The sequence below is a fragment of the Leptonychotes weddellii genome, chromosome 16, assembly GCF_054177405.1.
Source record: "Leptonychotes weddellii isolate Sample4059 chromosome 16, ASM5417740v2, whole genome shotgun sequence".
Lineage (NCBI taxonomy): Eukaryota > Metazoa > Chordata > Mammalia > Carnivora > Phocidae > Leptonychotes > Leptonychotes weddellii.
Genome location: NC_138384.1, coordinates 41,121,473 through 41,143,077, shown reverse-complemented (window position 1 = coordinate 41,143,077; position 21,605 = coordinate 41,121,473). Strand labels below are relative to the sequence as shown.

The following is a 21,605-nucleotide window of genomic DNA, read 5'->3' as shown; positions in this document are numbered from 1 at the left end:
CAAACTCAGACGCAGTCACACGCTCACATGGGGTCCCACACTGGCACAGTGCCCGACAGCCTCACACATAGTGACACACTTGAATAGTGCCACCACCACCCACGCTGTGTCACGCACACACATAGACAGTGTATGTATGTCATACACTGTCGCACACTCCAATGGGGTCACAAGGAGTGTCATACACTCACAGGTCACACACAGTTTCACAATCACACAGTGTCACACACTTTTTTACACGCTCAAGCTTGTCACACCAGTCACACACTCACATGTCACACATCCTGCACTGTCACACACTCATACATCATACAGTCACAAGAGGTCACAAATAGTTAACACCCACAGCCACACACTCAAATAGGGTCACAGTCACACATCCTTACATGACACGTGGGGTTTCCTTCACTGTCACTGTCTAACAGTCACACACTCCCATAAAACACATCTCACACATGTCCCATACCATATCCCCCAGCTTCAGGGATGCATACAGCATGACAGACAGACACAATGTCATCCATCTACAGTGGCACCACAAGGTCACGAAAGAACAGCATCAACGCTTGCCACACGTGGTGTCACACGCAGTCCCCTACTGCAACATAGCGCTACACACAGGGGATGGCACATGGTGTCATCCACAATCTTGCTCTCCCTTGGGGTTACTCACACAGTCCCACAGAGTCACAGGGGCACATATACACACAGTTACAGTGTCACACCCTCCCTCACTTTCTTCCCTCATAGCTTCCAGAAAGCCTTGGGGCACAGTGTGAATCGCAGGTCAGCGTCAGGCCCTAGGAGAGGGGGCGTGAGCCAGGAGAGGTCGGTGGGCGTGGCCCGAGTTTCGGCCCGCCCCCTGCTGGAGAGCAGGGGCGGGGAAGCGGGTCCACCCATGCTCCTCCCAGTTGGCCAGATAGGCCCCGCCTCCCAATCTAAGTGGCAGGCGGAGGGGGCGGTGCTGGGCGGCAGGCAGAGGCGTACCGCCTACTGTCCCGCCCACCGCGTTCTTCCTAGCTAGAGGCGTGGCCTGTTGGGCCCAGAGGCAGGCTGAGGCGTGGCCTTCCGTGCCTGCCCCGCCCCGTCCCTCCCGCCGAAGAAGGACGGAGAGGGCAGGCCGGCAGCCAGTCGGTTCCCGCGCGTCGTGCAACTCTGTGGCCTCGCACCCCCACGACTCCGCAGAATGGCCGTCAAGAAGATTGCCATCTTCGGCGCCACGGGCAGGACCGGGCTCACCACCCTGGCGCAGGCGGTGCAAGCAGGCATGAGCTGGGGTGGGCGGGGGATGTCACCGGGTGCACATGCAGCGCATTAGGAAGGGGCCTCCTGGGACCCGGGGGAGGCTGGTTGGGCCATCAGTACTTTGGTTTGTGACCTAGGGGCAAAGCAGGTGGCGACGGGGACAGAAGTGGGGGACGCTGTGAGATCCAATTTTATGTGAGTCCAAGGACTAGGAATTGGTCCTGGGAGGCAAGGGGGACTCCAGTGACAGGTTTAAATACAGTGCTCTTATGAAACGTTGTTATTGTAGTTGTGGTGGTTGTTAGCGCACCCAGCGAGGGCTTACTCAGCCAGGCAGCGGCTTGCCTCCCAGCACCTACTGCTCTTCATGTGCGATGAGAACTAGTATTACCTCATTTGACAGAAGAGAAAACTGAGGCCCAGAGAGTGACTTGCCCGGTATCAGACAGCTGAAAGTGGTGGTGCTGGGATTTGAACCCAGCCTGTGCTCTTAACTGCCAAAAGTCCACCCGCTCCTGGCCTGGGAGGCAAGGCTGGAAGTCGAGAAGGCTGGGGGGCCTGTTGCTGTGAGCACCTAATGGAAAGAGGATAGCGGAGACATAGGTGAAGGCTTGGGCGCTGGTCGTGGGAAGGTGGGTGAGAGCTGGAAATTCGCAATTGCCTCAAGAAAGGGGATAAGCATCCCGCATCCTCCCTGCCTCCACCATCCAGACTTCACCAACCCCCAGCGGGGCCTGGGACTTCCAGATATAGGACCCCACCCTTGCTGGCCTCAGTGACTCTGACGATATTGACTATCTGGGTGCCCCATAGGGGTGGAGGCTGCTAGGATCTTACTCTCTGATTATCTCGTAGCCCAGCCCACCCTCCGCAGACTCTGCCTGACAGTTCCTCATCAGGCCCACTGCTCACCCCTTCTCCAAGAAGACCTAGTGAGGATCTTGATTTGTGGGGAGGGGGGAAAGAAATTTGCGGATAAGCATTTCTGGGGGAGGAAGTAAGAGGGAGAAGTTGAGAGGTGCTGAGTCACCATGAGGATCTGGATTCCCATGTGACTACCTTACCCTTAATCCTGAATTCCACTGAATTGGGCTTGTCCACCCTGCTGGTCACAGTTGGGACTGCACCCCAGGGAATTGAGAGCTGAGGCCTAGGGGAGGCTCTGCCTTCTCCAGAGCCACAGCGAGCCCCTAAGCCTCACTCTCCCCATCAGAAAAAGAAGAGCTTGATTGAGCTGGGATTTTATTTACCTCAGTGATTCTATAGGCTGGTACTCTGACACTTACCACCTACATGGTCAAATGCCTTGTCATCTGTGTGCCTAGATAGCTGCAAAGTGGGAATAAAACTAGTAGCGCTTGCTCTGGGCTGCTTGCAATGATTAAATGAGATAATATATGGAAAATGCGCAGAATTGTGTCCAGTATATAGTTGGTGCTCAATAGGCCTTCTTTAGGCTAAGCAAACTCAGCCGTGTGATCCTGGCTTAGTTGTCTAAAATTGCCTCAATTTCTCCATCTTCAAAATGGGCAGGGTTGTTGCAATCTAGTGCTTTTCAAACTGTGGGTGATAGTGAGTTTTGAAATATACTTAATTGGTCATAAAGGTGTCAGGGTGTATCGCATGTTGAATCTTGGTTTTATGAACCTTCTTTCAGTTATATATGCATGGATTTGTGTATACTGGGTTAGGCTTTGAAATCCATTTTGTACTGAGGGTTGAGATCAAAAAAGCTTAAAAAAAGGGCATGATCTCTGCAACTTACTCTCAAATAGGAAAAAAAATTATATATGTATAAATGTATTTATATACACATATATAATTATGTATGTTATATGTTATATATACACACACAGAGAAAGATAAAGCAAAAGCAAGCATGAGAATTGCGGTCTTGCAACTTTCCTAGATGTCTCAATTTTTTTCAAAATAAAAAATTAAGAGACAAATATAAAGTAAGGAATTTGTAAAAAAAAAAAACAAAACAACAAAACGAAAAACAGAAGAAGTTTGGAAGTATTTTCCAAATGCTCTTTTTTCCAAAGGTAAAAATCTGTGAATTCTAAAACACTACTGTTTGGTATGGTCGCCTACTAGTCACATGTGGCTATTGAAATTTACATTTAAATGCGGATTGTGTTAAAACAAAAAATTTTGGAAGGGCGCCTGGGTGGCTCAGATGGTTGGGCGTCTGCCTTCGGCTCAGGTCATGATCTCAGGGTCCTGGGATCGAGTCCCGCATCGGGCTCCCTGCTCCTTGGGAGCCTGCTTCTCCCTCTGCCTTTCTCTCTCGCTCTGTCTCTCATGAATTAAAAAAAAAAAAAAAAAAAATCTTAAAAAAAAAACAAAAACAAAAACAAAATTTTGGAGAAAAGTACCATTCGTCTGTAGAAAGAGCTTAGCACAGCACTTGGCCTATAAGAGGTTCTCAATAAATGTCACTAATCAGCAAAAATAGAACACTAATGGGCACCCTTGTAGTGAGCCTGTGTCGAAGCTCTCACTCTCCAGGAGGACATTTTTCTCCCCCAGAATACCCAGAATTTACTAGGGTCCGTTTTAACCATTGGTAGTTAACCAGTGCCCGCATTGGCCCCCTGGAAGCCCCCGCTGCTCCCTGATGTGTGAGAGTACAACACAGGTTTTGTGTCATTCCCTTAAGAAAGGTGGTCACACAGGATGGGGACACCGGGATTTATCATTTTCACGCTAGAGAGGAGACTGGGGTCCAATCAGGGAAGGTGTTTCCTGTGGTTCCTCAGCCAGTAAGTGGCACAGCTGGAACCCAGGTCCATGGAGCAGTAAAGTCTGTGCTTTTGTGTTGATAAAACACCAGGGAGGGCGCCTGGGTGGCTCAGTCGGTTAAGCGTCTGCCTTCGGCTCAGGTCATGATCCCAGGGTCCTGGGATGGAGTCCCGCATCGGGCTCCCTGCACAGCGGGGAGCCTGCTTCTCCCCCTCCCTCTGCTGCTCCCCCTGCTTGTGTTCCCTCTCTCGCTGTCTCTCTCTGTCAAATAAAAAAATAAAATCTTAAAAAAAAAAAAAAAAACACCAGGGAGATGGTAGCAAATATGACAATGTCCCCGGACCCGCAGGGCCACTGATATACTCCAGGGCAGCGTAAGTAGAACTGTGACAGAGGACACCCAAGTAGCTGGGGGCCCGGGGAAAGGATAAAAGGTGCTCCTGGCAGAGGGTGCAGCACGGACAAAGGCCAGGGGTCAGGAAACGACATGATGCATTTGAGGAACTGAAAGAGGTGCAGTGGGTGAAGAGGGTAGTGGTTCCAGCAGTCTGGAGGTGGAGAGGCCAGACCCCAAGGGACTGGAAGGCTGTCATGAGGAGCATAGACTTTATCTCAGGGCACTGAGGGGAGGGATATGAGCAGGAGGGTACTCCAATATAACTGGAAAGCTCTGTCTGGCTGCCACGTGGAATATGGATGGGAGGGGCTGAGACAGGGGCCAGGAGCCCAGGGAGGCCTAGACCAGGACAGGAAATAAGTCTTTTTTTTTTTTTTTTTTTAAGATTTTATCTATTTCTTTGATAGAGAGGGAGAGAGAGAGTGCAAACAGAGGAGCAGCAGAGGGAGAGGGAGAAGCAGGCTCCCCATTGAGCAGAGAGCCCGATGCGGGGCTCGATGCCAGGACCCTGGGATCATGACCTGAGCTGAAGGTAGACTCTTAACTGACTGAGCCACCCAGGCCCCCAGGAAGTAACATTCTGAGACGATTAAAAAGTGTAGTAACAGCCAGCACCCATGTATCATTCATTCCTGTGCCAGGCACTCCCCCAAACTTTTCATTTGTTTGTCTTAGTTTCATACTTTTTATAACAGCTTGGTTTCGTTAAGATTTCATTCACATCCCATGTAACTCACCCACTTAAAGTATACATACAGTTTAGTGCTTTTTGGCCTAATCACAGAGTTGTGCAGACATTATCCCAATTTAGAACATTTTCATCACCCCCAGAAGAAATCCCTAGGAGTCACCCCCTCCCCATTTTTCTTCTCAACCCCTCCCCCAGTGGGCAAATACTCCTCTACTTTCTGTTTGTATGGATTTGCCTGTTCTGGACATTTCACATAAATGGAATCCTACACTATATGGTTCCTTGTGCCTGGTTTCTTTCGCTTGGCAAAGAACGTTTTTTCAAGGTGTATCCATGTTGTAGCATGTATCAATATGTCCCTCTTTTCTATTGCTGGATACTGTTATGTACATTGTATGGATAGACCACATTTTATTTATCCATGAGGTTGAGGGACATTGGATCGTTTTCATTTGGGGCTATTATGAATAACGCCTCTGTGGATTTTCATGTACAAGTTTCTGTGTGAACATATGTTTTCATTTCTCTTGGTCACATACCTAGGAGTGGAAAGGTTGAGTCATATGATAACTCCATGTTTATCCTTTTGAGGAACTACCAGACTATTTTCCAAAGCAGCTTCATCATTCAACACACCCATCAGTAGTGTATGAGGGTTTCAATTTCTCCACATGTGCACCAACATTTAATGTCTGTCTTTTTTATCACCCATTCTAGTCGGTGTCAAGTTGTACCTCGTGGTGGTTTTGATTTGCATTTCCCCGATGACCAGTGATGTTGAGTATCCTTTCGCATATTTATTGGCCATTTGTGTATCTTCCTTGGAGAAGTCTCTATTCAGATATTTTGCCCAATTTTTAATTGGGTTATTTATCTTTTTATTTCTGAGTTTTAGGAGTTCTTTATATATTCTGAATACAAGTCCCTTATCAGATGTATGATTTACAAAAGTTTCCTCCCATTCTACGGATTATCTTTTCACTTTCTTGATGGTGTCTTTTTTTTTTTTTTTAATTCCATTTATTTGACAGAGAGAGAGATAGCGAGAGCAGGAGCACAAGCAGGGGGAGTAGGAGAGAGAGAAGCAGGCTTCCCGCTGAGCAGGGAGCCCAATGCGGGGCTTGATCCCAGGACCCTGGGATCACGACCCGAGCCGAAGGCAGACGCTTAACGACTGAGCCACCCAGGCGCCCCTTAATGGTGTCCTTGAAGCACACAAGTTTTTAATTTTGATGATGTCAGTGTGTCTATGTTTTCTTTTGTTGCTTGTGTTTTTCATATCATAGCTAGGAAACTATTGCCTAATCCAAAGTTACAAAGATTTATACCTATGTTTTTTTCTAAGATGTTTTATGGTTTTAGCTCTTACATTTAGGTCTTTGATCATTTTTTTTTTTTTTTGCCTTTCATTTATTTATTTATTTATTTATTTTTTTTTATTCTTATGTTAATCCCCAGGTCTTTGATCATTTTTGAGTTAATTTTCATATATGGTGTGAGGTAGGGATCCAACTTCATTCTTTTTACAGATGGATATCCAGTTGCCCCAGCACCATTTGTTGAAAAGACTATTCTTTCCCCCATTGAATTGTCCTGGCACACTTGCCAAAAATCAACTGACCACATTAAACCTTTAGATACATTATTTAAATCTACATTTAAATCTATTCAAAATAACAAATGGCATCATTCGTTAAGCACGGCCTTAGCAGCTGACAGCACAAGATATTCCAGGCTCATCTTGTCCTTTCTCTGCCCCAGGCTGGCAATCAGCCCTTTCTCGAAGGAGCTCGGGTTCACTTATCACAAGAATGATATTTAGAGGCTGTCTCAGTCAGCTCGGGTTGCTATAACAAAATACCATAGACTGGTGGCTTAAACAATGGATGCTTGTTTCTCATAGATCTGGAGACTGAGAAGTCCAAGATAAGGTATCAGTAGATTTGGCCTCTGGTGAGGACCCTCTTCCTGGATTGCAGACAGCTGTCTTCTTGCTGTGCCCTCACCTGGTGGAAAGAGAGCTCTGGTCTCTTTCTCTTCTTCTTCTTCTTTTTATTTTTTAATTTATTTTATTTATTTATTTGAGATAGAGGGGGTAGAAGGGGAGGGGCAGAGGGAGAAGGAGAGAGAGAGTCTCAAGTTGACTCCTTGCTGAGCATGGAGCCCAACTTGGGGCTCGATCCCACGACCCTGAGATCATGACCTGAGCCGAAGTCAAGAGTCAGATGCTTAACTGACCAAGCCACCTAGGTGCCCCTCTTCCTCTTCTTGTAAGGACACTAACCCCATCATGGGGCCCCCACCTTCATGACTCATCAAAACCTAATTACCTCCCAAAGGCCCCATCTCCAAATACCATCACATTGGAGGTTAGGGCTTTAGCATATGAATTTGATGGGGGGTGGTGATAAACATTTAGTCCATAGCAGAGACCACAATTAATAATTTTTTTATATCATCATTTGCATACACCCAAACATTAACATCCTTTGCCAGTGTTTAGAACAAAGCAAGAAATGTGTTGGTTGTGAACTTAAAATGGATGTGTATGTGTGGGGACACAGACTCATTCAAAATTCTTTGGGAGGGGACATACCAAGATGATGTTCAAAATCTTTAATGCCCACTTAGACCGGGCCCAGCCCTTCAGAAGTAAGCCTGGGGGACCAATCCCAGCACTGGGCAACCTTTGGGCAGCTCATGTTTTCCTCTGTACCTCAGTTTCCTCCAAGACCATAGATGGGGGGCATAGGCCAGTGTGATGCCAGGCTTTAACCCTTTAGTTGCTGGAGAGTGGAGAAGTCTGGGGAGTGTGGGGGGGGCGGGCGTTGGAGGCAGGTTGTTTATAAACTGGAATGAAGGTATTGCCCCACCACAGGGGACCTGGGGGTGGATTTGGGGGTTCGTGGCACCCTCTAGGACCCAGCCCCTGGAGCCTGGGGGTGCCAGCCCACAAGTCCACTGACCTGCCTCTCTGCCCTTCTTTGCCCACAGGTTATGAGGTGACAGTGCTGGTGCGGGACGCCTCCAGGCTGCCCCCAGAAGTGCCCAAGCCGGCCCACGTGGTAGTGGGTGACGTTCTGCGTGCGGCCGATGTAGACAAGACCGTGGCTGGGCAGGATGCCATCATTGTGCTGCTGGGCACCCGCAATGACCTCAGTACTGAGCCCCCCCTCTGCCCACGGCCCACCCCTGGGCCTCGGCCCCCAGCGCCACCCCCGCCCCCAGCCCCACCCCTGCCACCCCAGCCACCACCGCCGCCTGCTAGTGACAGCCACTCTCTGTCCCCTCTAAGGTCCTACCACAGTTATGTCCGAGGGCGCCCGGAACATTGTGGCGGCCATGAAGGCCCATGGCGTGGACAAGGTCGTGGCCTGCACCTCGGGTGGGTGGCGGGGTCATAGGGATGGGGCTGAAGGGTGGGGGGTAGGTACTGGACCGGCAGCCAAGGGGCTTCTGCAAGGTGGCATTGGAGCCATCCCAAGTTCCTGTGCATTTATTGAGCACTAACTGTGTGCATGAACCTTGCTGGGTGATGCTGGGGACACAGTGGTGACCAGTACAGCCCTGGGCCCTGTACTCATGGGTCTCATACATGGGAGGGAAGTGGTGAATAGACCCATCATTGCACAGTGATAGGCCAGAGTGGTCGGGGCCAAGATGGAGGGACACAGAGGGATCAGGGCCAGAACAGGAGAAGCCCCGAGGTGGCACCTGACCCAGTCTGAGAGAGGGGCAGGGAGAGCCTCCTGCAGGAAAGGACAGAGCCAGGCATACACAGACTAGGTCTCTACCCTCACAGAGCTCCCCATTTTCGAGGAGAGCCACATTAAACAATTGGTTGCCTCGAATAATCCAAAACACAGGGTACAGGGTTCATAACCGGAACCGTTAACGCAAACAGCATTTACTGAGCGCTTACCGTGTGTTAGGCACCATCTGAGTGGCTTAGGATGAATGCCACTTAATCCTCACCAAGTTCTGAGTATTTATGCTCATAGCACACAGTAGGTGCTCAGTTAATAGTAGCTGTTCTTATGGAAGGCAATGGAGGCACAGGGAGGCCCACCAGCTGACCTGAGTTCACACGGCTCATGGCTGGTTTCCACCGCCTCCATGCCTTGCCTCTGGGTTCCATCCTCGCCAGGAAGGGAAGCGACCTGAGGGAGGGCAGAGGGACCAGCAGTTGTGAAGGCTCTGAGGTGGGAGCGTGGCTGGAGCAGAGTGTGTGAAAGGGAGAGTGTTGGGCGCTGCGGTCAGGGGGCTGATGGCGCCAGATGCGGTGGGGCCTCGTGGGCTCTGATGGGGACTCTGCTTTCACCCTGAGTGATACGGAGCCGCAGCTGAGCTCTGACCCTCTGGGTGTGCACAGTCCCCATCTGGCTGCGTGTGGGGACAGAGGTGGGCAGACCAGGGAGGAGGCTGCTCCCACGGGCCAGGTAGGAGGTAACTGGACAGGAGCAGGTGGGGAGCGAAGTGGTCAGCCCTTGTGTGGCCGTCAGAAAGACAGGAGGCTGGGACAATTGGAAGGCCATGGAGAGCCCCTGTAGGGTTTTGTCCTGGGATAAGGCCAGCAGGCTGTGTGGCCTGGCCAGTCTGTCCTCAAGCTTTGGCTCACTGTGCCCTATGTCCCCCCCCACAGCCTTCCTTCTGTGGGACCCGACCAAGGTGCCCCCACGACTGCAGGATGTGACCAATGACCACATCCGGATGCACAAGGTGCTGCAGGAATCGGGCCTGAAGTACGTGGCCGTGATGCCACCACACATAGGTGAGTGGGGCTGGGACCTGGCGGTAGGGTCGCCACCAGCCTGCGCCCTCCTATCCGCTGGGGAGATCTGCCAGGCCTTCCCTGGACAGTGTAAAATTGCAGACCTTCCCCTTACACTTTCTGTTCTCTCTCTTGCTTGATTTTATCTCCTTTCTAACACCCTTCCGGCTATCTCTGTTGAACCAACCACCCCAAATTTAGAAATGTAAAACAACCACCATTATTATTATTATTATTATTATTATTATTATTATTAGTGAGTTCCTGGGGCTAGCCCATATTCAAGGGAAGGGGACTTACCTTTCACCACACACAGTATATCATTCCTTTCTTTTTTTTTTTTTAAGATTTTATTTATTTATTTGACACAGAGAGAGACACAGCAAGAGAGGGAACACAAGCAGGGGGAGTGGGAGAGGGAGAAGCAGGCTTCCTGCTGAGCAGGAAACCCAATGCAGTACTTGATCCCAGGACCCAGGGACCATGACCTGAGCCAAAGGCAGCCACTTAACCAACTGAGCCACCCAGGCGCCCCGATTCCTTTCTTTATTTAGTGTGGGTTTCTATCAACTAGAATGTCAACTCCTTGAAGGCATGGATTTTGTCGTGTTTTGATCACAGCTGTGTTCCCAGTGCCCAGAACAGGGCTGAGCATATAGTAAATGCTCAGTAAATATGAGCTAATGTTGGATGAACTAATCCAGGGGAACCACACTTCCCAGTGGCGTTGTGGAGAGGATCAGTAAAGTACACCTACGTCCTCTTCCTCTTCCAGGTCTAGAACCCTCCTTGAGAGACACACAGAGACAGACACAGGGAGACATTCATTCATTCATTCAACAAACGTCTCTCGCATACGGAGTGTGTGCCCTTATAGGCCCTCATGAGGCTCACATGTCTGGCAGGGAGACAAGGAAGCTGGATGCTCTTCCTGTTAGGTATGCTGCAGGGAATGGAGAAACTGTAAAGCACAGAGAAGGGAGTAACAGGGAGCCATTCATGGAGCCCAGGCTCCCTAAAGGGATGGCTTCGTGCAACGAGGAAAGGAGGCAGATGAATGTCCATGGAAGAGAGGACTGGGATGAGGGAACAGCGGTGCAGAAGCCCAAAGGCCCAAAGGCCAGACAGTTGTATCTCCTTCATATTTGCCTGCTCACTGAAAGAGCAGTTTGGTTTTTTTTAAGATTTTATTTATTTATTTGAGAGGGGAGAGAGAGAGAAAGAACATGAGTTGGGGCGTCGGGGTGGGGAATAGAGAGAGAGGGAGAAGCAGACTCCCCGCTGAGCAGGGCACCAGACACAGGGCTCGATCCCAGGACCCCTAGATCATGACCTGAGCTGAAGGCAGGTACTTAACCCACTGAGCCACTCAGTCACCCCTGCTTTGAGCAGTTCTACTTTGCCCTCTGCCTCCTGGGGCCCCTGACAGGAGGAGGCCTGCACACTTTCTAGAGGGTCAAATAAGGTTCAGTGTTTGGGTTCAGTTTAGGGCCCTATTGGGACCAGAATCCTAAGCTTTGAATCGGTGGCAGTGAGGCTGCGGGGTGGAGCTGGGTGAAAATCCCAGCCCCGGCACCGTGTGGACCTCAGGCCCACGGCCTCTGAGCCTTGGTTTTGTCATCTCTGAACAGAGCACATATTACAGAACATCTGTACATATCTTGACCTCCCGGGTTTGAAGTGAAGCCCAGAGACATCATGCCTAAAAATTATTTAACACAAAGTATCTTTCTCAAAAAAAAAGGCAGGGGGGCCTGGTGGCTCAGTCAGGTGTCTGCCTTCAGCTCAGGTCATGATCCCAGGGTCCCAGGATCAGGCCCTGTGTCGGGCTCCCTGCTCAGCGGAGAGTCTGTTTCTCCCTCTCCCTCTGCCCCTCTCTCTGCTCATGCTCTCTCTCTCTCAAATAAGTAAATAAAATCTAAAAAAGAAACAAACAAAACACAGAGTACCTTTCTTCAATTTCTTTTTTTCTTTTTCTTTTTTTGGTAGTATGCGTGTAAAAATTTAGAACCTGGAGATGGGGTTATGGTGGGGCCAGTCCGAGATGGGGGCCCTGGAAGAGGGGCAGGTTTGGGACGGGGAAGGGGAAGAATGACCCCTTCCTAAGCACCGTAAGCACCCTGGTTTATGAATATCCATAAACCATCTAGATTCAATTAACATTTTGCCGTTTGCTTTCTCTTTTATGCATACCTCTGATGTGTATATATGAATACATGTGTGGTATATATCTTTTTATAGTGTGTGTGTGCATATATATATTATTATTTTTTATGATGTTATGTTAGTCACCATACAGTACATCATTAGTTTTTGATGTAGTGTTCCATGATTCATTGTTTGCGTATAATACCCAGTGCTCCATGCAGTACGTGCCCTCTTTAATACCCATCACCAGGCTAACCCATCCCCCCACTCCCCTCCCTTCTCCCCTCTAAAACCCTCAGTTTGTTTCTTGGAGTTCATAGTCTTTCATGGTTCATCTCTCCCTCCATTTTCCCTCCCTTCATTTTTCCCTTCCTTCTCCTAATGTCCTCCATGCTATTCCTTATGTTCCACAAATAAGTGAAACCATATGATAATTGACTTTCTCTGCTTGACTTATTTCACTTAGTGTGTGTGTGTGTATATTTAAAATTTTTTTCTGGCTGAACCATTTGAGAGTAAGGTGCAGACATCATCACACTCCACTCCTAGAACCTTGATAGGCATCTCCCAAGAAAAAAAATCTTTGGGAATGGCCCAGTGTCCCATTAATGCACCAAGGGAATGGATGTTAACTCGATCACATCATTTAGTGTCTATTCCATATTCAATATTCAAATTTCTTGAATTGTCAAGAAATATTGGGGTGCCTGCCAGGCTCAGTTGGAAGAGCTGCAACTCTTGATCTCAGGGTTGTGGGTTCAAGTCCCACATTGGGTTACTTAAAAATAAAATCCTTAAAAAATACATTTTTTTTTTTCAATGTCCCCTCCCTACAAAATCAGGATCCGACCAAGGATCATGGGTTGTGTTTAGTTGCCATGTCACCTTGAATCTGGAACAATCCTCCATCTCTCTTCTTTAAAACGTCTCATAAAATTAACCAAACCAGGTGTCTTTCTGAATATTTCATGTTCTGGATTTCTCTGCTTGTTTTCTCTCAGGCTCAGATTAAACACTGTTGGCAGGAATGCCACTTGGGTGAGGGTGTATGTTTCTTACTGCACATTATTCCAGGTTGCCCCTATACTGGTCGGCTGCATTCGATCCCTCAGTTAAGTTGGTCACTGTCAGAGATTTTTAATTATCATAATGCAGCCAACAGGTGCCCTCCTAATGGCCAAGTTATGCCTCCAGATGGAAGGACCCAGAGCAAATCCAGCCTTTGCCACTGGGAAGTCACCCTTTGCAACCCTGGGAAGTGACTTTCTCTCTTGCAGATTCAGTTTGCCCATGCGTAATACTGAGTTATTAATCGTTCCCAGCCTAGTCCCTGCTTTATTTCTCTCCCTATAACATATTGTCTATTTTACTCTCTTATTTGTTCTCCCAGGGAACATCTGCATGCAAAGGGCAGGGGGTTCCTGGCTGTTTTGTCCCTTGCTGGGTGCCCAGCACCTGACACCTAATAGGCCATCAGTAAGGATTTGTCGAATGAATGAAGTAAGGGGTATAGATTGGCATCCTTTGCATTTGTAAGGGTTTCATACATCATTGATTCTTATACCTTCTGGGCTGGGCACTCCGTAAGCACCCTGGAGTGGTCACATGCTGTGGGAGGGGGAAAGGACATGGGCTTCACCCATCCCCTGTGTCCTTACCTTGCAGGAGACCAGCCGCTGACAGGGGCCTACACAGTGACCCTGGATGGACGAGGGCCCTCCAGGGTCATCTCCAAACATGACCTGGGCCACTTCATGCTGAGCTGCCTCACCACCGATAAGTACGACGGGCACAATACCTACCCCTCCCACCAGTACGACTAGAGACTAGGGGTCTGACCCTGTCCGGGAGGACAGCATTCTGAGAAATGGAGAATAGAGGAAAGGAGGAAATAAATCTTGAGCCAAGAGCTTCAAATTATTCTAGAAGACCCAACTCTGTGACTTCCTCTGTGTGGCTTTGTCTGGGTGGTTCAGGGTCTCTCTCTGCCTCTGTGGAAGGTTTTCATTCATGTCCTTGTCTGGCCCTGTGCTAGAGACCACCGGTGAGGACTGTGAGGACTATGAGGGGTGACCTTGGCTTCACAGATCTCACAGTCCAATGAGGAAGACACCCCGGCCCGTGAGAGTGACAACCCAGAGTGACTGTAGCTCTGAAGGAGGAAGCCCAGAGGGCTGACAGAATGACCTGACCCAGCCTGGGGAGCAAACAAGTAGGAGGGGAGGAGTGATCAGCCCCAAGAGGCTGTTACATGGAAGCTAAACTCTGCAGAATCATTGTGAAAAGCTTGAGCTTTATTCTGAAGTTCTGTGCAAGGGGCGGAGCAGGAGAGAAGCGGGGAGGGGGCACAGTCAGGTTTGTGTTTTATAAAGCTGCCCTTGGCTGCTGGGTGAATGTGGATCAGAGGCCTGCAAGAGCAGGCTCTGGAGCCCCAGAGTACCAAGACAGAGGCCTTAAGTGGGGCAAGAGAGTGGGTGTGAGCAGAATGGACAGTCCATGATGGGGGGGCGGGGGTGCGCAGGGAGAGGCATCCAGGAAGAAGCATAGAGCTAGAACCTGGAGATGGGGTTATGGTGGGGCCAGTCCGAGATGGGGGCCCTGGAAGAGGGGCGGGTTTGGGACGGGGAAGGGGAAGAATGACCCCTTCCTAATCATGTCCCTCTTTGATAATCTACTGTCCCCTGCCCATGTTCCCCAGAGACACCTTTCCCAGGTCTGGGTGAGCCACTCCTCTCTTCCTACTTCCAGCTTCCCCGACCTACCCACCCAACACCTTTAACTTTCCCCTCCCCCATCCAAAAAAAATCCATTCCCTTCCTATATTGCTTCTGCAAGCAGCAGGATGACTGGTGGCAAGTTCCAACCAATGAGAACTGGTCTGAAGAACTTTAACCTCCCTTCCCAGGGGTTGCCTGCAGAAATCTGCCTCCCCACTCCTCTTGGTGAAACTTGTGGGGGTGGGGCACTACTGATTCAGGCTTTCAGGGCACTGGCACTGTTGTTTTTGTTTTCCTGCCCTCTTTCTCTTTCTGTCATATTGGTCATTTACAAAACTTTTCACTGGGTACCTTCTTTGTGTCCAGCCATGTGCTAGGTGATGCTACGGACCAAGCACTGGGTGACCAAGATAGCCTTGGTTGGTACCTGCCCCCTGAGGGCCCACAATCCCGACCTCGAGTGCATAGGGCCAGGATTGGGAGGCAAGGGCAGAGGAGTCAGGACCAGCACGGGGAGAAGCCCAAGACACCATGGAATGGAGCCTCACCCGCTCTCGAGCTTCAAGGGAGGGCTTCTGAGAGGAGGAAACTTTTGGGATGAGTTCTGGCGAGAGGCAGCCTGGGAACTGAAGGTGTATTTTCAGGATGAGGAAACCAGTTTAAAGATCCAGAGGCCCGGGCGCCTGGGTGGCTCAGTTGGTTGGGCGACTGCCTTCGGCTCAGGTCATGATCCTGGAGTCCCAGGATCGAGTCCCGCATCTGGCTCCCTGCTCGGCGGGGAGTCTGCTTCTCCCTCTGACCCTCCCTCTCTCATTCTCTCTCTCAAATAAATAAAATCTTAAAAAAAAAGATCCAGAAGCCCTTTATTGTCATTTTTGAGTACTTGCTACGGTACCTAAAACACTAGGGATAAGGCAGGGAAAAAGACAAGACAAAAATCTCAGCGTTTATGGTGGCGCGGGCACGTGAAGTCATTTTGGAAAAACTGTAAGTCAACCAGTGCGGCCGGATCACAGGGAGCCAGGAGGAGTGTGCATCAGGCCAGACCGTGAAGGGCTTTGTGGCAAAAGGGGAGGAGCTGGGACTTTGTCCCCAGGACCTTGGCGACCGAGGAACGAGTTCCCAGCAGTGGAGATGCCATCCTGCCTGAGAGGAAGGATAGGGCGCCGGGGGGAGGCGGGGTGCAGGAGAGACCACCACAGGGAGTGCAGAGAAGTCTTTAGGATTAAGAAGGGGCCCGGGGCACAGTGTGTGGGGGCAGGAAGGCAGAAACCCGGCTGCGATCGCCCAGGCAACGTAGACCGCGCCGAACCATTGGCTGGTCTTCAGCTGCGTCATCCTCCGCCCCGCAGCGTCCGCCCTCGGAACCCCGGGGGCGCGGCCTCCGCGAGGGGCTCAGCCCCACCCGCCCGGAAAGCGGGGTGGGGAGGGGCGTGTTAAGCCCCTCCCGCTACGGGGTCCTCACCTGGTATAAAGGGATCGCAGAGAGCAATGCTGACGATTTTGGAGCGAGGACAGTGGCTGAGTAGAAGGAAACGGTTCTGACGTCCTCGCCACCCTCCACCCTCGAGACGTGGCCCCGCCCCCGGACGAGTCGGAATCCTTTAAAAGGTCCGGGGTGTAAGGAAAGGGAGGGCGGGTCCGGCGTCTCCTGGCGACGGACCGGTGGCTCCACCCAGCCAATCCTCGCCCCGCAGCGGGCAGGACTCCAGCCAATCACGTCTCGCGCTTCGGCTCCGGGCGGAGCTAGGTGGGCCGGAGGCCAAACCGAGAGGCCCTGGGGAGGTGAGCGAGGTTCCTACTCAGCGCTGGTGTGGGTCGTAAAGCTGCGGACGTTCCAGGACTTGGTCATTGCGAACCTGGCAGCGAAGGTGAGAGAGAGAGAGAGGCCACCCGGCTTGAGATTTGCCTTGGGTAAGGGGAGGTGGAGGCGCGCCCCCCGAGAGTTGTGGAGGCGGGGTCTGGGCGTGGGTAGAGGGTGCAAATAAGGGTGACTGATAGGATTGGTGGGCTTTGGGGACTGGAGACTGAATTCAAGATCCCGGACTGAAGGCGAAGTTGTTGGGGCAGGATCTCCAAGTGGACGGAGTTTGAAGCTGGGACATGGGGTGTTTGGAGAAGCGAGAGAACCAAGGAAGCAACTTCTGGGGCAGGAAATCTAAAGATTGGGACAATTCGCGTCTCCCGGGCGGGTTGAATTCGGGGCTCCAGTGTTCTGGAAAAGGTGTGAGGGCTTGGGGCTGGGATCCCGAGCATTTGGAAAAGCGAGAAAACTACGTGCAAGGAATCTTGGTGAGGGAGACGCAGTGGAGGAGAGGAGGTGCTGGGGAGAGTCCCATGTTCAGGTCTTGGAGTCAGAGGGAGAGTTGGGAGGTGAAGTCGAAAGGCGTTTGAAAGACGGGAGAATAGGGGAAAGTTGACGGGTGAGGGCTTCAAAATTAGTATCCCGAACAGAGTAGATCGGAGAGCATTTGTAGTTTTTGAGCCATGTGTTGGGGCCTGAGTCTCTGGACCCGACAGTAGTTTTGGGGAAGAATCTAGGGCCTTCTTGGTGTCCGAAGGACCGGGAGAAAGCAGTTTCAGGGCCGGAGTCTGGGGTGGGGGAGGGGCGTCCAGGCGTGGAGCTCAGACCCGCCGCCCTGGAGGCAGCGGAGGGCGGGGCTCGGCAGGCGCCGGGCAGCTGGAAGTCGGGTTCCCTTCCCCCACCGGCCCCGGGCCCTGTGCGCATGCCCTGAGGGAGGGCGGGGGAGGTTGCTCCCTCTGGCGTGCGGAGCCCTCTGGGGATTGTAGTGCATGCTCAATTGGCCCACATTTCCCAGAAGCCCCTGGGCTAAGTTGTTGCCTGCCTGGATGCTGAATGGAGATCCATGGAGGAGGGGGCGGAGCCTGGCAGGAGTTGAGTTTTAGCGAGTTTTCTTATGAGGCACGCTTTGGGGAAAGCCGAAGGAGCGCCAGAGAGGAGGAGGGAGGCTCCTTCCCAGTTCTTGGGTGTGCTTCCAGTGCGTTAGGAAGAGGGCATGGAAAGAAATACACTCCCTGGGGCGCCTGGGAGGCTCAGTCGGCTAAGCGGCTGCCTTTGGCTCAGGTCATGATCCCGGGGTCCTGGGATGGAGCCCCACTTACAGCTCCGCACTCAGTGGGGAGCCTGCTTCTCCCACTCCCTCTGCTCCTCCCCTCCACTTGTGCTCTCTCTGAAATTTAAAAAAAATCTTAAAAAAAGAAGAAAAATAATCATCGCTGTGAAAGCAGAGTCTCTACAAATAGGTGTCCTAACAGGGCTCCAGGTGTCTCGAATATAATAGGTAGTCAATAGGTAAAAATATTGAATGAATAAATGGCAATTAAATTCTTGTTCCTTAAGGTTAACTAGATGGGCCCCATGCGTATTTTACACGTGGGATCTTCTTGACAATATGGTAAGAAATTTTACAGTCCTCCCTTTACAGATGAGGAATCTGAGACCCAGAGAGGCAATGTCACATAACTTACAAAGATCAAACAGCTGAGCAGTGTCACAGCCAGAGTTCAAACCCAAGTTTCCCTGCCTCTAGCCCAGGTCCCCGTACTCCACACCTGTCATATGTGACACTTTTGAAGAAATGAGTATTGTGTTTGAAGGAGGCAGATTCACTATTCAGGGCCACACAGGCAAGTAAGTGGGATGCGAACCCAGCTATGTTTCGGTCCAGATCTTGTTTTCCCCTCCTCAGCCCTGTGGGATTCATATTATGTCCTTTTTTTTTTTTTTTTAAGTTTTTATTTATTTGTCAGAGAGAGAGACAGAACACAAGCAGGGGGAGAGGCAGGCAGAGGGAGAAGCAGGCTCCCTGCTGAGCAAGGAGCCCGATGTGGGACTCGATCCCAGGACCCTGGGATCATGACCTGAGCCGAAGGCAGCCGCTTAACCAACTGAGCCACCCAGGCATCCCGCATATTATGTCCATTTTATAGATTTGGGATTTGAACTAGCCCCTCTGCGTCTGACTTGCCCCTCTTCTCTCTATAGGGCACCATGGTAGGAGGCTTGAAGAGGAAACACTCAGATTTGGAGGAGGAAGAGGAGGATGAGAAGTGGGACTGGGGTCCAGCAGGCCTGCGGAGCTACCAGCAAGCCCTGCTTCGAATCTCATTAGACAAAGTCCAGCGAAGCCTGGGTCCCCGAGCACCGAGCCTACGCAGGCATGTCCTCATCCACAATACCCTCCAGCAGCTCCAGGCCGCCCTGTGCCTGGCTCCAGCACCTGTCCTGCCCCCTGAGCCCCTCTTCCTGGGCGAGGAGGACTTCTCCCTGTCAGCCACCATCGGCTCTATTCTCAGGGAATTGGAGACGTCCATGGATGAGACAGAGCCCCCTCAGAATCCAGTGGCTCCCCCAGGACCCCAGAACGAAGGGCTGCCCCAGCCTGATCCAGTCTTCTTAGAAGCTCTGAGCTCCCGGTACCTGGGGGACTCGGGTCTGGACGACTTTTTTCTGGACATTGACACATCTGCAGTAGAGAAGGAGCCTGCACTTGCCCCACCGGAGCCCCCTCACAACCTCTTCTGTGCCCCAGGGTCCTGGGAGTGGAATGAACTCGATCACATTATGGAAATCATTTTGGGATCCTAAAACTTTGGGGGCTCTTTCCTCATCTCAGCCTCGGTGGGCTGGATCCCTGGATGCACCTGTTTGTGTGTGTGTGTGTGTGTGTATGTATGTGTGTTTTGGTGGGGTCTCTAAGCAATGACTGTGGCCTCCTTTCCTCCCATTTCAGGGTTCCACAAACCGTCTTGCATGTGTGTGTGGTTACCACAGCCTTCTGTGAAGGTGGGTCTTCCTGAATTAATTTATCTGTTCCAAATGCCTTAACGTGACTCTGTTTCTGGGAGTCTGATTTCCCACTTCCCACATTTCTTCTGCCTTTCCCTCCAGTTCCTACTCCCCTTGTGACCACTGGGGCCTCAGGGAAGATAAAGCTGGGCCTGTCAGAGGATGACGGGGATGTGCTGCCTGGTTGCTATGGGAACTCAGACTTTGCCTCTTGCACCTCAAGGGAGCAGGAGGGGCTGGCCTCCTCCCCCAAGGTTGAACCCCACCTCTTTGGCAAGACCCCAGTCCCAGCAGTCTCCTGATTCATAACCAGGCCGGACCACGTGCAATAGGGTGGAAACCAAACTGCTCCATGCCGCATTATTTAAAAGAAAGGCGGGTTTTGTGGTGGGTCTTGTTCTTTGTTTTTTGCTTGTTTGTAATGACTTTTTTTTTTTTTTTTTAATAAAAGTATTTTGGAAGGGATGGTGTTGCCTAAAGTTTCTAAATTTCAGTGGGTCACTGGGAAGGACCTGGTAAGTTCCCCACCTGCACCCCTTACCTGCCAAAGTGGGGGCAGGCGTATTATTAAACATAATAATTACTGAGTACTTGTTAAGAGTACTATTCTATCCACTTTGTTTGAATTAAGTCATTTAATCTTCATGATAATACAGAATTCTGTTAACAGGCTTTACATAGGAGGAACCTCAAGTTCAGAGGGGCCAAATCACTTGCTCCCCATCACACCGCAAGAAAAGCAAGGACCAGGGGACTCTTAAGTTGGCCTCCAGACACTAGTTCTTTTTTTTTTAAGATTTTATTTATTTGGCAGAGAGAGACAGCGAGAGAGGGAATACAAGCAGGGGGAGTGGGAGAGGGAGAAGCAGGCTTCCCGCTGAGCAGGGAGCCCGATGCAGGGCTGGATCCCACGCCCCTGGGATCATGACCTGAGCCGAAGGCAGATGCCTGCCCAATGACTGAGCCACCCAGGCGCCCCCAGACATTGTGTTTTTGCTTCTTGGTAAACTTGGATCCCTAGCCACATGGGTGCACACAGGAGGGAGAAGCTGAGTCCCATGAATTACCAAAAGGATAGGTCACTCTTAGCACTTAAAATTGTATGCAAGGTATTGCTGAGGTCCAGAGGGGAAAGAAAATGCCCAAAGATAGCATTAAGTGTAGATCTTTCTAGGGGCACCTGGATGGCTCAGTCGGTTAAGCGTCTGCCCTCAGCTCAGGTCATGATCTTGGGGTCCTGGGATCGAACTGAGTAGGGCTCCCTGCTCAGCGGGGAGCCTACTTCTCCCTCTCCCTCTCCCACTCCCCCTGTTTGTGTGCTCTCTTGCTCTTTCTCTCAAAAAAAAAAATTAAAAACTATTAAAAAAAAGATCTTAATAGAAAACTGTTGATCAGGCTTCAGTTACAGTGCTAAGGGTTTATTTAGGAGGTACAAGCCCAGGCTGGTGAGTGGAGAAAAGAGGGAGGCTGGGAAGGTGCAGTGTGATATGTTGCTGTACTGGCTAAGTCTGCAAAGACCTTTGAAGACTCAGCAGGTGAGTTTACACAGCATTAGGGACTTTTCTGGAAGGTCTGCAAAGAGGAACCACATCAGGGCGGAGTCCACAGGCCAGGAAAGGAGGGGGATTTTGCCTGTGCTTTCTGGCCCAAAGCCAAGATTCTTGCCCAGAGAGGGGCTTTGCATCTAAATCTGAAAGCAGTGGGGTAGCTGCCCAATGGGTGCCAATCAACATCGAGAAGAGATGGTCATGAGAACCTCGAGGCACATGTGTTTCACATCTCAATATAGATGCCCATTGGATCATATCTTACCCCTACTTAAAACTCTCAGTGACTTCTCATACCCAGAATAAAACCTGAACTTCACCAAGGCCTGTAAGACCTGGCAATCTTGCTCCTAACTTCACAACTGAATCTCCCACTCTTCCTCACCTCCAGTCACACTGGTCTCATTTCATCCCAAGCTCATTCACCCCAGGACCTTTGCACTTGTTAATGGCCCAGAGGACATTTCTCCTATAGCTTCACCAATGCAAATGTCCCCTTCTCAGAGTTGTCTTCCCTACCTTGCATAGCTCAAC

The 21,605-nt window shown here is 50.7% G+C and overlaps 2 protein-coding genes across 4 annotated transcripts; both read left to right on the top strand.

Moving 5' to 3' along the window:
• The first annotated feature begins 1,080 nt into the window (after nucleotides 1–1,080).
• BLVRB (biliverdin reductase B) lies at nucleotides 1,081–13,932 on the top strand. Its single transcript, XM_081806883.1, has 5 exons — nucleotides 1,081–1,265; nucleotides 8,073–8,237; nucleotides 8,374–8,463; nucleotides 9,721–9,849; nucleotides 13,663–13,932. The coding sequence occupies exons 1-5, from the start codon at nucleotides 1,187–1,189 to the stop codon at nucleotides 13,818–13,820; spliced, it is 621 nt and encodes a 206-aa protein (XP_081663009.1). The 5' UTR covers nucleotides 1,081–1,186; the 3' UTR covers nucleotides 13,821–13,932.
• A 2,271-nt stretch (nucleotides 13,933–16,203) lies between these two features.
• On the top strand, nucleotides 16,204–19,989 carry SERTAD3 (SERTA domain containing 3). Of its 3 annotated transcripts, XR_014140917.1 has the most exons (3): nucleotides 16,210–16,585; nucleotides 18,721–19,521; nucleotides 19,627–19,989. XR_014140917.1 is itself a non-coding variant. In XM_081806886.1 (2 exons), the coding sequence occupies exon 2, from the start codon at nucleotides 18,727–18,729 to the stop codon at nucleotides 19,321–19,323; it is 597 nt and encodes a 198-aa protein (XP_081663012.1). In that variant the 5' UTR covers nucleotides 16,204–16,628; nucleotides 18,721–18,726; the 3' UTR covers nucleotides 19,324–19,989. The 3 variants fall into 3 exon arrangements, 2 of the variants coding, with proteins under 2 accessions (XP_081663012.1, XP_081663010.1); XM_081806886.1 differs by having other exon boundaries at nucleotides 16,204–16,628; nucleotides 18,721–19,989; XM_081806884.1 differs by having other exon boundaries at nucleotides 18,721–19,989.
• The last annotated feature ends 1,616 nt before the right edge of the window (nucleotides 19,990–21,605 follow it).

What these genes read in the sequence shown, in the direction of transcription:
- BLVRB (XM_081806883.1), top strand. Translation starts at nt 1,187, where the DNA reads ATGGCCGTCAAGAAGATTGCCATCTTCGGCGCCACGGGCAGGACCGGG. An exon ending in GGCGCAGGCGGTGCAAGCAG is followed by an intron (nt 1,266 to 8,072) that starts GCATGAGCTGGG and finishes CTTTGCCCACAG; the next exon opens with GTTATGAGGTGACAGTGCTG. An exon ending in GGGCACCCGCAATGACCTCA is followed by an intron (nt 8,238 to 8,373) that starts GTACTGAGCCCC and finishes GTCCCCTCTAAG; the next exon opens with GTCCTACCACAGTTATGTCC.
- SERTAD3 (XM_081806886.1), top strand. Translation starts at nt 18,727, where the DNA reads ATGGTAGGAGGCTTGAAGAGGAAACACTCAGATTTGGAGGAGGAAGAG.